General features: G+C 44.1%; 1 protein-coding gene across 2 annotated transcripts in view; it reads left to right on the forward strand.

Annotated features, from left to right (window-relative positions):
* IKBKB (inhibitor of nuclear factor kappa B kinase subunit beta) overlaps positions 1-17,698 on the forward strand; it is a 52,391-nt gene that overhangs the window by 17,611 nt on the left and 17,082 nt on the right. For both annotated transcript variants that reach the window (XM_081082996.1, XM_081082997.1), the window contains exons 6-9: positions 8,930-9,018; positions 10,072-10,161; positions 12,340-12,464; positions 16,797-16,904. In XM_081082996.1, coding sequence (XP_080939122.1) covers positions 8,930-9,018; positions 10,072-10,161; positions 12,340-12,464; positions 16,797-16,904 — 412 coding nt within the window. The remainder of the gene's footprint in view (positions 1-8,929; positions 9,019-10,071; positions 10,162-12,339; positions 12,465-16,796; positions 16,905-17,698) is intronic.

Consider the following 17,698-nt stretch of genomic DNA (forward strand, 5'->3'; position numbering starts at 1 on the left):
ACTGCAGAGGTCAGAAGCAATGCCAAGTTGACTGAGATCTAGAGTTATCCAGAGTTTATCACTGACTGTTGCCCTGAGATTTGGGGAATGATAGACCATTTTCATCCCTTTCTCACTGAAACATTTTTAAAGCTGTATTTTGTTTGCTCACACTTTATTTTATAGAAAAATGCCAAACATACAGAAAAGTTGAAAGAGCAATCCAGTGAAACCCACATACCTGTCACCAGATTCACCAGTTGTTACCATTTTGCCACAAGCTGTGTTCTTCTAAGTCTTGGCCTGGAAGGCTAGGTGACTTCCAGTCTCTGAGACACTTTGCCTTGCTGCTGTGGGTCTGCCTCTTAATTACTCAATGCCACTTTATACAAATATATATATATATATATATATATATATATATATATATATATAAAATGTAATATGCTAATTAGACCAGACAGCTGAACAACCTTCCAGACGTCATTCCAGACTTCTTTTCAGATGAAGCCATGGTGGCAGGGGCCGAGGCAGACGCAGTTAGGGGTGATCACGCAGGCAGGCAGAGTGGTTAGGGGTGATCAGGCAGGCAGGTGAGTGGTTAGGAGCAATCGGGCAGGCAGGCAGAGTGGTTAGGGGCGATCAGACAGGCAGGTGAGCAGTTAGGGGCGATCAGGCAGGCAGGCGAGTGGTTAGGGGCAGTCAGGCAGGCAGAGAGTGGTTAGGGGCCATCAGGCAGGCAGTGAGTGGTTAGGGGCAATCAGGCAAGCAGATGAGTGGTTAGGGGCCATCAGGCAGGCAAGCAGGCGAGTGGTTAGGAGCCAGCAGTCCCGAATTGTGAGAGGGATGTCCAACTGCCGGGTTAGGCCCGATCCCTGCATAGCAAATCTGTTCATCCTATAAACTTCTGCTTGATGTCACTGCGTTTAGGAAATCTGACTTCAAGAAGTGAGTCAAGTGCTGTTCCTATGTTTTGCTATGGTATTTTCTGCTCAGCCACATTCTAGGTCCTATCCCCATGAAATCTGATTCACCTGTCTCCCCCACTGGACTATAAACTCCTCAAGGGATCAGGCCTAAACTGGCAGTCGGACATCCTCCGAGGGGTCCCGGATTGCGAGAGGGTGCAGGCTGGGCTGAGGGACCACCCCCTCATGCACGAATTTTGTGCACCGGGCCTCTCACCGGGCCTATTAAGATTGATCTTAAGATTGATTTTAGAGAGAGAGGAAGGGGGAGAGAGAGAAACATATGAGAGTGAAACATTGATTGGCCGCCTGCTGCATGCCCCTACCAGGGATCTAGTCCACAACCTGGGCATGTGCCCTGACTGGGAATCTAACAGGCAACCTTTTGGTGCATAGGATGATGCCCAATTGACTGAGCCACACTGGTTGGGCACTCTATGCCACTTTTGATGGAAGGTGGGAAAGAAGGAAATGAAATGGGGCAAAGTTAAACAATGACATATTTAAGATTAAGATCCAAACAATCTGACAGAAAATTCCACCTCCTTCTCTACCCTGTGCCTTTATCTTTTGAATAGAGTTCACAGTAAGGCCAATTTAACATTGCACCAATTTGATCTGACTGGGGTGGGCATCCACCACTGGCCAAACTGATTCCTTCATGCATTGACCCCCGTGGGTCTCCTGGGAGGGTCCTCTCTGTCTACCTAGAGAGTCTAGTCCATAGGTCGAGAATCTCACCTGTTTCTTTGACACCTGGCTACGTGGCTCACCCATCTACATTCTACTCAGACATTTACTTGATTGTATCTTCCCCAGTGGCCAGATCATTAATTTATTCTCTGTTGAGTTGGGTTGAAAGCAGGTTAATAGGTTGGGGAATATTTTGCTCTTTATGGGCAACTTTTATTTGGTTTCTCCCTGGTTAGGGCTTCAAGTCATTTACTAAAATGTTATCCTTGCCAGTATTTTTCTTTCACTCATTGTGCATTCACCGAATAGCTATTAAGAAAGTCTTAAATTATTGGCTTAGGCACACATAACTGTTTACTTCCTCATATAACATTTTACTTCCTCAAGCGATTCTCTAGTGATATTAATAGAAATTCTTTTGGTTGTATACCCATTTACCACTGACTTGTGGAGTAGCTTTCATATTATTTATTACCTGTTCAAGTTATACGTGTGTGTTTAAGTTACATGTAAATCAGAATAACCAAGCGGTAAACTCCAAAGGACTTATGTTCAGTTCACTTGTAGGTGAATGAATATTAAAATTCTTTAGGTCTCTGATTCCCTATCTTTTCTCTCCGTGACCCCAAGTTGAAGTTAATGAGGTGTTGAAGTAGTAGTACACTGGAATTAAATTCTCAAAGGTGAAGACTATAGTCATATTGCTATGACTTATCTAGCAGCCTCTCTATAAATGTCAAATGAGTGAAATAAATCCCAAGAGAAATTAAAATAAGTAAGGACCCATTAAAAAGAAAGCTACCCACATATATGTAACACTCCCAGGTCAAATACCAGCTCTTCCACTTATTGGCAGTGTGACCTTAGGCATGCTACTTAATTTTTTAAGAACATCAGTTCATTAGCTGTGAAATGGGATCATTACTTCCCTTATTAGAAGTGTTGTGAGGATAAAATACGATGATGTACATAAAGCTTCTAGCAGAATTGCAGTCACCAAGTGTTAGTTTCTTTCTCATTTCCTTTCCCCTCTGGATTTGGGTTTAGAGCATTTCTTTTGAAAATCTTTCTTCACCCACTAATATGGATGTTGACCTGGGATTGGGATCCAGTAAACCTGGTAGGAGGTTGTCTTTGAAACTTCTCTTCCTCAGACCCATTCCTATCTCAGCCAGTTTTTGTAAGCAATTACCTCCCCTGTCTTTGTTGTGGTGATGGAGGTGGCTGATAACATTGTATTTTACTTTTATTCCCATTCCTGATTTGTGTATTCATCAAATTTACTTCTTTTGCAAGGGTTTTGTCACTGAGCCAGAGGTCAAAAGTTTTTCTTGGAGCTCATCTCACTTAACTGTTCTGTATTCTGAAACATTTCCTGAGCATATTTTGTTCTAGTTTGTTTCAAGCACTGGCGCCATGTTCCCTTTGTTGGAGTTGCCACTTCTGTTCTCTGCCAGGTTGACTTCCGATAACCGGCAGAGCCACACCCTTGACTGCTGGGTTGAGATTAATTGCCTTCTCTTCTGGGTTACACCTGTGTATTCCCCCCACCCCCATATCTTCTGTGCCACTCACCTCCCAGAGATGCCCACTCAGAGCAGCACCAAGATAACAGACACAGGTAGGACTTTCCCAGTGAACTTTCAGTTGCCCCAGAAGATACTGCAGAGTACATGTGAGGAAAGGAGCAGGTGCCTGGCGAGCACATGGTGAGCCCTGTTTCCTCTGCCAGGGCAGGCCAGTTAGACCATTGTTCTCTGCTGGTAAGAGATCCAGAGACAGGTGCAGAGGAAGCTAGAATTATTTGTCTTCCCACAAATATGATCCTAAAATAGCTTAAGAAGGTTATATCTAAGTGGACTCTATTGAAGCAGTCTTGCTCATTATTCTTTGGAAAACATTGGCGTGTATTTCCTCCTGTCAGTAGAGGAGCAGACTCCTGGGCACTCAGGATTGAGGCACAGATTGGAGTCCCATGTCTCCGCTCTCTGAGGGGTGGGAACCTGCCACGCCGGCCAGCTGGGTGGGCCAGTTGTGCATTCGCCAGGGTCCCACCCAGTTTCAGATCTGAGGCGGTCTTCCTCAGTTCTCCAGGTGGCTGGTTTACGGTGGTGACTGACCATCTTGCCCTCTGAGCCTTCAGGAATTTTACTCCCTGTTTTTGTGCTTCTTTCTTTGAGTCGCCATCTCTGTCCTTATTGGAACTGCTCTTAGCAGGCACCTACTACTTCAACACTGAAGAGCAGAGAGGGTTTCAAAGAGGACACAGGGCTTTAGGGAACAGAGCTGTCATTATGGAAATCAGAAAATTGGGCTCTTCATTTAGTGTTTCTCTAATTGTGGAATCATAACAAAAGAGGATCACCTGATCTCAGAAATGCAGATCATTTGTATATAAAGTATGTTGGGAAGCACAAATAACCAGGTTAATGAGTATCTATATATATATAAAAGCTCAGCGACCGAACGGCGGAGGCAGAACGACCAGAACGACTGGTTGACCAGTCACTATGATGCAAATATTCCCGTCTTTTCAACAGCTCAATGCAGGAGCTGCTCCCTGGTGGTCAGTACGTTCCCACAGTGGGAACGCCACTCGGCTGACCTGGATGAGCAGCTGCTCCCGCAGCGAGAGCAGCCGCTAGCAGGCCCAGGGTGAGGCCAAGTCTAAGCACCTATCAAATACCTGAGGCAGTCCAGACTCTGGCCTAACCAGCTGATGCAGGCTCTCTAAGGTGTGTTCTAGAAAGAGTGCAGGGAGCTGGCATAGGTGGATGGCAAGAGGGGACGTGACTGTCTATACTAATAAAAGGGTAATATGCTAATTAAACCGGGTCGACTGGACATCTTTTGGTTGTCCTGCCTTCCTTCTGGACAAAGCCACAGTGGCGGGGGCCGAGGCAGAGGCAGTTAGGGGCGATCAGGCCGGCAGGGGGGAGCAGTTAGGGGCGATCAGGCTGGAAGTGGAGGGCAATTAGGGGCGATCAGGCCGGCAGGTAGGTGAGCAGTTAGGAGCTAGTGGTCCTGGATTATGAGAGGGATGTCCCAGATTGGAGAGGGTGCAGGCCGGGCTGAGGGACTCTGTCCCACTCTCAGGCACAAATTTCGTGCACCAGGCCTCTAGTAATAATAATCAATGAGAAGACAATTATCTGTCAGTTCTGGCTTCTCCTCTTTCACAGCTCTATCTCCTTGTGTGAGTACCTTTTTTAGTCTACTTATATTACTGTTTCCACTTTATGGAAAACTGTGGTAACTTTCTGGGCCTACAAAAAAAAATTTTAAAAATAAAAGAGGGACTTGACCTAGGTGACCTTAGAGAAGGTCCCTTCTAACTTTAAATATTCCATTTTCATTACTCAGGTAGCTGATTTTCAGAATGGTTGCCCCAGAATGTCTTTATTTTAAATGTTTTTATTGATTTTAGAGAGAGAGGAAGGGGGAGGGAGAGAGAAGCATCAATCGGCTGCCTCCTGCATGCCCCCTACTGGGAATTGAGCCTTCAACCCAGGCATATGCTCTGACCAGAATTGAACCAGAGACCTTTCCAGGCATTGGATGGCTCTCAACCAACTGAGCCACACTGGCCTGGGCACCCTAGAAAGTCTTGATGTTCACTCCATTGTTCCATCCTGCTTCCTACAGTTTCTTTCCCCTCTCCCTTACTGCATCATCTTTTGCCCAGAGCTTTGCTTGATGCATTTTTTTATTTCTGCTCCATCCTATTTGTCCCTGGACTGACCACCCACGACTTCCCAATATTCTGTCTACTAGGTCATTCTCATGACATCTGTAGCAATTACATCTCCAAAATCTGCATGTTCAACTCCGACCTCTTTCTTGCGTCACTTGTCCCACCTTCCTGCCCATTTTGAATCTCCTATTGAGAAAGTGTCCAAATCCTTTCAGCCTTCCTTTGTGTTGTATATCCCATTTTCCCTTTGTGTTCCCATTGCCTCCACTAATTGTGTCATAGGAAATTACTATAATGACCTCCTACCTCACCTCCTTATCCCCATTTTATTAATCTGTCTTTCATTTGAAAGGACACTTTCTTTTTTTTAAATTTTATTTTATTGTTTAAAGTATTACAAATAGTAGTACATATGTCTCCGTTTTTACCCCATTGACCGTCCCTCGGCCTCCCCTACCCTCATGCCCCCCACCCCCACCCCCACCCCGGCACATGCCCTCACCACTCCCTTTACCCCCTGTGTCTTGTGTCCATTGGTTATGCTTATATGCATGCATACAAGGGAAAGGACACTTTCTTTATAATCTATCATTAGATCAAGGCCAAACCTCTTAACCTTGCATTTCTCCCAATCCACTGTAGCCAGCTTCACATGTACATGACTCTGAAATCCACTTTTCAGTCCTGCTAGCCTTTGCACATGCTCCTCCTTTGAGAATGCTGCTCCTGCACCTCCCCAACAGCCCTGTGCCTTTTATCTTTTGCCCCTTCCAGGGGAACTGCCCTGATCCGTCACTCACCATGATTCTCCCTCTCATGGCTTTCCTTTCCCCCTTTTGCCTACTCCACTCACTTGGTACTTGGCATCTCTGCTGCTGTTACATGATCTCTGCCTGTGCTTGACAATCAGGACTGGCTTCTGGGTTTGGGGCCTGTTGAACAGACTTTGTGCTGTAAGTGAAGAGAGCGCTTTCATTCACTGGCACATTTTCCACAATACCTAGCAAACAGAAGACACTTTCTCAGTTACTAGTTGAATGGATGAGAGAATTATTTTTCACTTTTCTCTTAGCACTTGGCATGACTGCCTCGCCACCTTGCTGATTAGTCATAGGGACTATTTTAGCTGAGAAACCTTTAGCTGGGCTAAGTCTTTCTCCACACGTCCGCACTTGGCCTTTTAATGTGTTTTATTTGGAAAGACCAAGTGACACCAAAATGACTGGCACATAGTAGGAACATGGTCAGTTTTTATTGAGTGAACGAACATCCTGTCGCCCTTCTTACTCATTGCTAACTTAAATCACCCGTGGCTGGCTGCCTTTTCAGTCTCTTCTAATCTCTGTGTTAGCCTTTTGGCCCATTTATCTTTCCATTTCTTCTCTATGGAATGTACCCCAAACAAAAATGTTCTTACGGGAGTTTAGTAATCCCTTTGAATTTGGAGGGTGTTAAGGACACAACCTTGATAAACCTGTTCTTTCTACAAGAAAGTCTAGCTGGTCCTATCTGTCCCCTAACTTGTGGTTTGTAAATCTGAAAAAAATATACAGGATCTGTGCTTTGGGATTCTAGGTCATCAATAAGAACTCCAGGTGTGACACACTCTTCAGTTATGTATTTGTCTACCTCATGAGCTAAGGGAGGGCTGGGGTAAATACCTGGATGCTGATCCTAACAAGGATAATAGAAGGAGGCCATTGTTTTTCTGTGGCCAGTCCTTAACTTAGACTCTCTGTTTGCAGTATCTGTCCTAGGAATTCTTTTCTATAATTGAAACATGAGAAATGAACTTTTAGGCTTTGATGCCTGTGCTGTGGCTTTCAATTTTTAAACGTGTGTATTATCACTGTCACTACATGTTTAGACTTTTAAGTAAACTTTCAAATGCAAAAATATTTTTCTTAACCTCAAATTCTTGTTTTCCACCTGATTTAAATCAAATGAGGTTCTCTTGGCTTCAGACAATTTTGATTCATTCTATCATGCTCTTTGGGTACTGTTTGTAAAATGTAGCACAGTCAGGCTGAACTAAGCTTTTTAAGTACTGATTCTGCCTACCAAAGTTTTGACTCTTTCACTCAGTCCAAGAAGCTATATATAACAATACCTTAAATTTCTTTAATTTCCAGCTTTTAGTTGACAAAAATACCTGAGAATAAATGACTGCCCTAAAATGAGGGTTAACGTTTGTTATGCACAGTTGCTTAAGCATAAAAGTAGACAGTTATTAATAGTAATCAGTAGAGTGAGCGACCAGCCTGCCCTCTGCCCTCGCTGAGGACCTGGTGACAGTTCTCAGTCAGCAGGGCGTAGGGAATGTGGCGTTCGGTCTGATCCGAGCTCTCCTCCTCACGAGGAGCTGCTTGGGGCATCTCACCTGCTCATGCCCTGCTATTTGCACAGAGTTCACATCTAGCCTCAGAGGCCTTGTCTTAGTCTGAGCATGTGTGCTTGTTCTAAAAAGAGTGAGTCTCAAGTTTCATATCTTCTGCTTTTAAACACATCAACCCACACTTTTTTATATTACTAGAGGCCTGGTGCATGGATTCGTGCACTGGTGGGGTCCCTCAGCCTGGTCTGTGCCCTCTCGCAATCCGGGACCCCTCGGGGATGTTGGACTGCCGGTTTCAGTTCGATCCCCGCAGGCCAGGCTGCCTGCAGGGATTGGGCCAAAACCGGCAGTCCGACATCCCCTGAGGGATGTAGTAGTGCACGAAGTGGCATGATGCCAGGGAGGAGCCCAAGCTCAGTAGCACTGCAGTGGAGGCAGAGAGGCTCCCGCTGCAGTAGCTGCGCTCGTCAGCCATAAGCCCTGTGTCTGGTGCTCATTGGTCAGCTGAGCGGCGCTCCCGCTGTGGGAGCGCACTGACCGCCAGGGGGCAGCCCCTGTGTTGAGCATCTGCCCCTTGGTGGTCAGTGTGTGTCATAGCGACAGGTTGACCAGTTGTTTGGTCACATAGGCATATATATATATACTCTGACACTCCTGTCAAATACCCAAACAGGCTTTTTGTGAACCCATCAATAAACATTTTGAGTTATTGCACATCAGCGCTCCCTGCCAGCCACTAGTTCATTTTCAACAGTAGCACCATCCCTGTGTGCAAGGTTGTGTTTGTGCATATTACAGGGTGTTATTGTACTTTGCTTTGATTCTTTAATAAAACTTAGTAAAACAAAAATGAAAGTGTGATAAGCATAAGTCTTTAAAAGTTAACACAATAGAGAACAAGATGGAATAGAATTTTTTTAGGCATTGAAAGTAGCAAGTCTTTCATTTCATTTGGACAATCAGTGGATCTAAGCCAATTTAGAGTGTAGTTGGTGACCTCAAGGATTCGAAGCTACGAGTTCTTTGCGTGAAAAAGTCAGATTCTTGTGGTGGTCCCAGTTCTGCTCACGTAGCCAGGTCCCCTTCCCTTGACCTGAGGGGCATCTGCCTAGGCCCCATCCCTCCACTGTTTCTGTGCATTGGGAGTCAGACTGTGGGTCAGGCGCACACAATATTCATTTCTCACAGCACAGGCCATTTTGAAATGTAAAGTGTTTTTGTAGGCTTAATGAAAACTCCCTCCCCTTTCCACCCTCTCAGCCTCTGCGCTTAGATACCTTCATGAAAACAGAATCATCCATCGGGACCTAAAGCCAGAAAACATCGTCCTGCAGCAAGGAGAGCAAAGAGTGAGTGACCCTCCTGGGGCTCGGAAAGTCCCAGGGAAGCGGCTCTGGTGGATGAGGAACAAGCTCTGTGTGTTGGTTTACATTTGCGTTTCCTTGAGTTTACATTTGCTTTGATTCTCTGGGACTGCGTTCTGATTCGAAACAAAATTCAGCCAAGAGTTCTGGCTTGCAGGTTGAGGCAGGTTTGAATGGAGCACATTGTTAATGGCCCAACTGGCAGGAATCTGATAAGGAAAATAATGTTTTTCTTCCCACCTCCAGCCCCCACCTTTGGGACTAGCACTTCTTGGAAATAGACTTTTTGTTTTCATTTGTCTGAGAGCATCCACTTTTGATGCTCATATGGGAACCGGCTCTAAGTTGACTCTGGGTGGGGCTGAGAAGAGGCATTGGGAGCTGGCACCTGCCCAGGGCGCCTGGTCCAGCCTGCAGTTTCCCCAGAACTCTTGGGGGCCTCATCTGTGGCGCTCCCGCGTGTGTGGTGGTGACCTCCCCACGGGCTCGGGGCTCTGCTTTTTCATGGCCCTGTCTGTTTAGCTGGGGCTGAGGAGCAGGGGCTCAGCCGAGAGGAATGTAGTAACTCAATTGTGGGCCACTTAATTTTTCTGATACAGCTTCCGCCGGCATTCTAGGCTGACCCGTGATATCAGAGCGCTTACCTTTGTTTCAGGTCATACTCATACTTGTCATTGGTTCTAAGAATTGAGAATGAAAGGTATTTACTTCTGAGAAGAGACCGGCCTTATCTTTCACATCATAAAGTCCAGGTTTAGCAATGTTGAGGGCTGGTGCATGGTCTTTTAATGTTGATTTTCCTCTGGTGATTGGTCACAGACCCGGGAGAAAGTATGCCTTTTTCCAGCATTTTTATAGCATAAGTTTGTTTCCTTTTGCCCTAAATCTACCATGATGAAGGCATTCTCCTTTGTATTTGGTGGTTCATAGGAGCTTAAGCTCTAATACCACTTGGAAATTCAGATATATCCCCTGTTCTGCCAGCAAATAATCAGATTCTCATAATCCTCAGATTTCTCCTCTTCCCTTTTTTTTCAGTTAATACACAAAATTATTGACCTAGGATATGCCAAGGAACTGGACCAGGGCAGTCTCTGTACTTCCTTTGTGGGGACCTTGCAGTACCTGGTAAGAAATGGGGTTGTATGTTTGCTGATCAGTTTCTCTCCGACACTTGTGGGGCTCCTCGCTATCCTCGCCTCCCAGCATCTCAGTCTTGCCAGCTCCTTGGATGTCTCCTAGGTGCATAGGGATTGTTGTATGAGGTCAGAGCCATCATCTATCTGGTCAAGTTAGCACTTCTGCCAGCAGAGGCCCTGTGGAAGGATGTGGCCATCTTCTCTGATGTCAGAAGGGCTGCTGATGCGTCCTCACACAGATCCAATAACAACCCCTGTCCTTCGGTATTTTGTCTGAAAATAAGAATTTAAATTAGATTCACACTGGTCTATAGACACTACAGTTTCCATGAGGTGTCTCAGGGGCCACTGAGGAAGATCTGAGCTCTGAGTCCCTACCCTTTCTTATTTGGTCTGAATATTGTGGTTTTATTTGAGTCATTCATTCATTCAAGAAATAGTGATCGAGTGTAGGCTCTGTGCCAGGCACTGTACTAGGAGCCAGCAATGCAATGGGAAAGAAGACAAGCACTTCTCTGGCCTTTAGTAGCTTAGAGTTTAGCAAGAAAGTAGGCATTACCCTGAGACACCAATAACGAAGAAATTGCAGTTGTGGTAAGTGCTGCAAAGGAAAAGTGATAAGAATATATATTAGGGGGACCTAACTTAGTCTGGGCCCTGAAGGATGAATTGGTGAAAAGGGAAGGAGAGGAAATCCCTCCAGGGATAGTACATTGGCAGACCAGAAAGTGTGACAGGGATCTAGAGAAGAAGGGAGAGAGTACCTTGAGTTGAAGTTGGAGAGAGAGGTAGAGGACAGACGATTCAGGGACTTGTTAGCTGGTTTAAGATTTTAGACTTTCTCCTAAAACATTTGGAGAGACATCGAAGGATTTGAAGTTGGAGAGAGAGAGATCAGGTTTACCTTTTGAAAAGATCACTCTTGATAGGGTGGGAAGAATGAATTTCACTGAACAAGAGTAAAATCTTGAGCAAGTAGTAAGGAGGACATTGTGATAGGCAGTTCAGAGCTGATGGCAGCAGTGAGGATGTAGAAAATGATGTAAGCAGTGCTTAGCAAGAGACTTGGCAAGACTTGGTGATCGATTGCTTGTGGAGGCTAGCAACCGGCAAAATGTTGATTGGATAAAGGAGCCTGCAGTTTAAAAAACAAAAACAATTAAAGATTGAACACCACTGGATTGGATGAGCTTAAATATTCTATCTAGTTCTTAAATTAAAAAAAGAAAAGAAATTCTAAGTCTTTCTGAGTGCATTTATACTCTCTACTTATCCCACTGACCAGGGTGTGGGCTCCATCAGCTTATCCCCTGCTGTGGAAGAGAGATTTCAGAGTGGGGGGCTATGATTAAGGCACCTGTGTTCATATAGTGAAATTATGTAGGTCCTGCAAAGTGTCCTCGGAATCCTAATTGACTTAGTAGCATTCTGGGGGAAGGGGAGGACCCCCACGCTCTGACCAGGTTGCTCAGTGAAATCGTTCACTTGCAGGAGCCAAAACTGTCCATACGAGACACAGAGATTGGCCTGCCCATCCCCCAATTTTCCCCTGTGGTTTGGACTCCTTGGTCCGTCTGTAAGTGTCACACATTCAGCCAGGCCACACACAGTCCTGCCTCCATGCCTTTGCTTGTGATGGTCCTTTTTGGAATGTCTCCTCTCAGACACTCATGTATGGGCCTTCTTCCAGGCCTGGGCCTGGTCCCACCTGTGCTTCAAAGCTTTCCTTGGTCACCCCAGCTCTCTCCACGTGGGCAGCAGTCATGTATCTGGCTTTTTTCTTGCCTGATTGTAAATATTCCATTTTCGTTGTACACACGTCATAAAACGCATCAGTGTAGGAGACGTGGCCCGCATTTAATGTGTGTACTATGCATTTGGTATATACAGCTCAGTATCACTTTCCTTGTTGTGTGTACTCTATTTTCCCATTTGCCCCAGAGAAAGATATATGAGGTACTCTGATCTACCTGAAAATACCCTTTTTTAGTCAGTGAGGTACAAAAAATCCTAGATACCACCCCCTAAACACGGTCACCTCCTCACCCTGGAGCGGGCATACCAGTACCTCCTGGATGGAGCCAGGAAAAGTGTGGGGCGTGACCGGAAGGGCTGGTTGCCCCCTCCTGCAGGGGCTCAGGTGCGGTTCCGCCATGCGCTGTTGCAGGCCCCGGAACTGCTGGAGCAGCAGAAGTACACGGTGACTGTCGACTACTGGAGCTTTGGTACCTTGGCTTTTGAGTGCATCACGGGCTTCCGGCCTTTTCTCCCCAACTGGCAGCCTGTGCAGTGGTGAGTGAGAGACCACGGCCCTGGGGATGGGGGTAGGTGGGGTGGGGGTGGGGGGACTGGGAGAGCCTCCTGAAGGAAGGAGTATGTCCCTTTGTCTTTGTCGTGTCGCTTCACCTGTTCCCATCTCACTGGGTGCTCTCAGGCTAGGCCTGAGCCATCTGTGATCTGTCTTCCAGAGAGCAAGTCCTGTTGGGACCCCGCATATAGGCAGTACGAGCTCCAAAGACCTAGAAAAGTAGAGCAGTTGTCAAGTGTGAGCATCATTAAATATAATACTATACAAATCGCCTTTGTCCCGTGTTCAGTAGCAACAAGTCAGTACATTTACACAGGCTGTTGTGTAAATGTGTACACTTACCCTGGCAATAAAGCAAGGATATGTGTGCATGACAGATGAGATATATTTACGTGAAAATTTATTGTTGACAATTTTTACTAAACCTGAATGTACATTTTTGTTTTAAAAGTATAAGAAAGTGGCTTAAAATATGAACCAAATAAGTTACAAAGAAAGATTTTCTAGTAAAAAAACCAAAGGGTACAATTAAGTTTTTAAATGTCCTTTAACTTTTTTTGATTATAAAAATGTGTTATCATTATATATGTTAATCATTACTGAAATGCCTAATTTAAAAATTAACATTCTTTCCCTAGACGGTTTAGCTCAGTGGATAGAGCGTCTGCCTGGGGAAGGGTCCTGGGTTCGATGCCAGTCAAGGGCATATGCCCAGGTTACAGGCTCGATCCCCAGTAAGGGGCGTGCAGGAGGCAGCTGATCAATGATTCTTTCTCATCACTGATGTTTCTATCTCTCCCTCTTTCTTCCTCTCTGAAATCAATAAAAATATATTTAAAAAATAAATAAAAATTAACATTTCCCTAAATTAGTTAGGTTTCCTTCAGAATTGTTCCTTGAGAGCCACACACTAATTTAAACGATGCTACTGTGGCTCAAATTTATTGTTTGTTTTCAGTTTTTTGGAGTAGTAATGTTTCATGGTTCAAACTTCAGACTTCAAACTTCAAAAAGTGTAAAAGAGTATACAGTGCAAGTCACGTCAGACTGGTCTCCCAGCCTGATTTCCTTCCCCACAGGCACCCGATAGCATTGGTTTTTGGTTATGTTTCCACGGATGTTTCATACACATACAAGCAAATTTGGCTTGTATTTGTTTGTTTGTTTATTAATGTGTTTCTCCCTCTTTTTCACCTCAGTGGTAGCATAATATGAACTCTGTCTTATATGTGCTCCTAAAGCAGTTTCACAGGGTGAGATTTCCTTCACACACCTCGAAAACAACCACGATGAACATTTTTGTGTCTCTCCAGGCTCGTCAGTGTGTGTGTTATACTTAAAAAAACCCACACCACACAAATAAATTACATGGTCCCATAGAACCTGCTTTTCAAACTTAGTATTGAAAATGCTTTATGTTTTTCCATGTTACTTGTAATGTCTGTTTGGTGTGCTACTGTGTGGCTGTTCTACAGCTTATTTAGCTTATCCCCCGTTACTGGAAGCATGGGTGCTTTATAATTTTTTCTTCTGAAAATAACACCAAGATAACATCCTTGTAGGGAAATTCTTGTGTATTCACAATTAGTTTTTCTCAGGACAAATTTCTAGAAATGGAAGCAACAGATCAAAGATTATACATGTTTTAAAAGTCTTTGATGTGTAGCAACAAAATACTCAATAGAAAAGTTATATAAATACTGTCTCCACCAGGAGCATACAAAGCTATCCCGTTCACCACACCCTTGCCAACACTGGCTGTTGTCATTTTTCTACCTTTCTGGAAGTAGTAAAAACAATGAACTTTTTCAAAAACAGGTATTTTTTATCATGAGAACACTTACTTATAAGAATAAGATGTAGCCTTTGAAATCTGTTTCAGAGCCTGTGTGTGTGATGGCAGTCCAGTCAGGCCTTATACACCAGATGCTGGAAATGCAAACATGCATGAGGGGAAGGCCTGGCTCTTGAGGAGTCCTGTGAAATGACAGAATATGCCCTCCTGTGGTGGCTTATTTTAAAACAAGTAATGCTTGTTGGTTTGCACAGGTTCTGAATATTGAGGAATTATCTATTAATTAATTTATAGTTACAACTTATTCTGTAACCATTATGAAAAAAATTTTAAGTGTCTATACAGCTGTAGTGTCCCTAACTAACCAAAGAATTACTGCATTTCTTCAGTTCAGATGTTGACCTTTTCTAATATTTATAACAAAATCAGTTAAAATCCATTAGGAATGGAAGAACAAGTGCTCTTTGAAAATATATTCCTAATGGCTCATCATCTTCCTAGTAAGTCTGTTGTCTGTAGAATCAGATTCCTAGAACTCCCCTCATTGGTGCTGGAAGGCCAGGTGGCCACTTTCTAATGGATTTCTCAGCCCAATAAGAAGCTGTGCAGTGGACTAGTGTGTGAGAAGCGCCTGTCTCATCTGCTTTATAAAGCCACAAACAAATCTTAAAATTTCACTCTCTCATTTCAGATGGCAGGTAGATGGTAATTTCAGGACAAATGTAATTTCAGCTTTATAATTTGAGTATAAAGCTATTTTGCAATACATTTAGGACCTAAGCAATAAGCATTTTATTTACTATGTCCTTATATTTTTATAATTTCCCATTGACAGACTAGTAGTCTATTAGAGAGTGGTTCTCAACCTTCCTAATGCTGCAATCCTTTAATACAGTTCCTCATGTTGTGGTGATCCCCAATTTCATTGTTACATAATTAAAGCATAGTGATTAATCACAAAAACAATATGTAATTATATATGTGTTTTCCGATGGTCTTAGGTGACCCCTGTGAAAGGGTCGTTCAACCCCCAAAGGGGTCACAACCCACAGGTTGAGAACCACTGTATTAGAGGGTCATCCCACTTGAATGTAATGAAGAGTCTTGGTGCACCTGACTTACAACATTCAGTTTCAGCCAGAGCTGCAAGCCACCAGCCTCGGCCATCTGCCAGCTCTTCGAGGTTTCCCATGAGCCAGTTTACCCTTTACTAATGAGAAGTGTTCACAGGAATACTTTTTATTTAAATTTCCTAGGTGTTTTTGGAAAGGAAAGATTCAGACATTCAGAAGAACACCAGACTTTGGATTTGAGTTCCCAGTTCTGCCATTCTGTAGTCGTATGACCTTGGGCAAATCACCTGATCTTTATTTCCTTACCACTGAATGGGAGTCTAAAAACAGTGTTTGCCACATGCGGTTATCATGGCAAAGGAAGTGCGTGTTCAGTGTCAAAGTACTTCTTAGCTATGAAGCATTATTCAAATGATTACCTTTGTCACCAAGAAGATTTGAAACTGGTTGGACTTTACTTTTTTTCTTTTATTTTTTAAATATATTTTTATTGATTTTAGAGAGGAAGGGAGAGGGAGAGAGAGATAGAAACATCAATGATGAGAGAGAATCATTGATCGGCTGCCTCCTGCACGCCCCCAACTGGGGATTGAGCCCACAACCCGGGCATGTCCCTTTGATCGGAATTGAACCTGGGACCCTTCAGTCCACAGGCCAACGCTCTACCACTGAGCCAAATCAGCTAGGGCTAATTTCTTTTCCTTTAAATACTATTTCAGGTGCATCGATAAGTTCTCTAAATTGGGAAATGTAAAAGTTCATTTACCCTTAGAAATAATTTTTAGCCATATACATTTAGAAGGAAGTGCATGTGTTGTGCATATTTCCTGTAAAGGAGATATGTGCATAGTCATGGTTTGGAAGTCCCAGTTTTATCCTCCATCAAAACATGGGAGTTTTGGCCGAAACCGGTTTGGCTCAGTGGATAGAGCGTCAGCCTGCGGACTGAGAGGTCCCGGGTTCGATTCCGGTCAAGGGCATGTACCTGGGTTGCGGGCACATCCCCGGTGGGGGATGTGCAGGAGGCAGCTGATCAATGTTTCTCTCTCATCAATGTTTCTAACTCTCTCTATCTCTCTCCCTTCCTCTCTGTGAAAAATCAATAAAATATATTTAAAAAAAAAAAAAAAAAAACATGGGAGTTTTGAATTAGAGAAAATGCTAAGGACGGGCCAAGGATGAAATGAGTCAGCAGCTCCATCTGCAGACCTCTGGGCACAGGAGGGTTAATGACTCTACTCATTTAGGCAGTACCATCATTCTTACTAGTGAATGCTCACAGGAGCCTTCCTACCAGGATACACGTGCACTGACCATTACCTGAAGAGATTAAATAGTGACCTGGGGGGTATCCTGCACAGTTGTAAAGTGACATGTTACAGGTGTCCAATGGCTCTTGACCACGAAGTGAGTTAAGGGCTGTAAGTAACAAGAATGCACGCCTGCAGGCATTCCAAAGTCCGGCAGAAGAGTGAGATGGACATCGTCGTTTTTGAAGACTTGAATGGAGCAGTGAAATTTTCGAGCTCTTTACCCTACCCCAATAATCTTAACAGGTAAGGTACAGTGGCATTTTTCTTCAACACATTTTTCCCCTTCTTTTTGAAATAGATGCCTGAGGTGACAGCTGATAGCTTTTAAATGGGTTATCAGGATATCGACCTATGATAAAAACTGGACATAATCCATCTCAGGTGGATTCCCAGCCCAAGCCCCATCTAGAAATCTTCTTTTCTAAATTCACATAGCAATTTATATGTACCTTTGATTACGATTAGTAGCTTCAACCTTGTGTTACATTTGGTTTTGCATTGAGTTGATCTCCTACTCACCTGTAAGCCTTTTAAGGGTTGGGAATATTTCTCCTTGCATTGCTTATGTAACCTAGTACTGTGTAATAGCCAACAAATAAAAACATTTATAGTTTGAACAGCATTGCAATCTGGTCTTAGAGTCAGAATACGAACAGTTAAACAATAATATCAGAATGGGGGAATGGTACAAAAGAAAGCCAGAAGGCAGTCACATTATCCATGAATAGCATGGATAACAATTACCGTGAGTATATAGAGGATGGGGAGATGTATTGTGTGCAGGAGAGCTTATGTGGAATGACTTTGGCTGAGCTAGAACTTGGTGGAAGGATCTGGAAAGATGTGCAGGACATGGATGGATAAAGAGGAAGGAAGTTCAAAGGGGAAAAATTGGGGGGGAGCAAAGGCACATTTAGGGAATCAGTCAGTAGCAGTACTGGTTTCATGAAGGGCTTTCGTGGGGGTGGCGAGAGGTCAGGGGAGACCTTACGGGGGCAGGTTGGGAGGGCCTGCAGTGCCAAGGGGAGAAGTGACCT

This window comes from Myotis nattereri, assembly GCF_964212035.1.
Source record: "Myotis nattereri genome assembly, chromosome: 2".
NCBI lineage: Eukaryota > Metazoa > Chordata > Mammalia > Chiroptera > Vespertilionidae > Myotis > Myotis nattereri.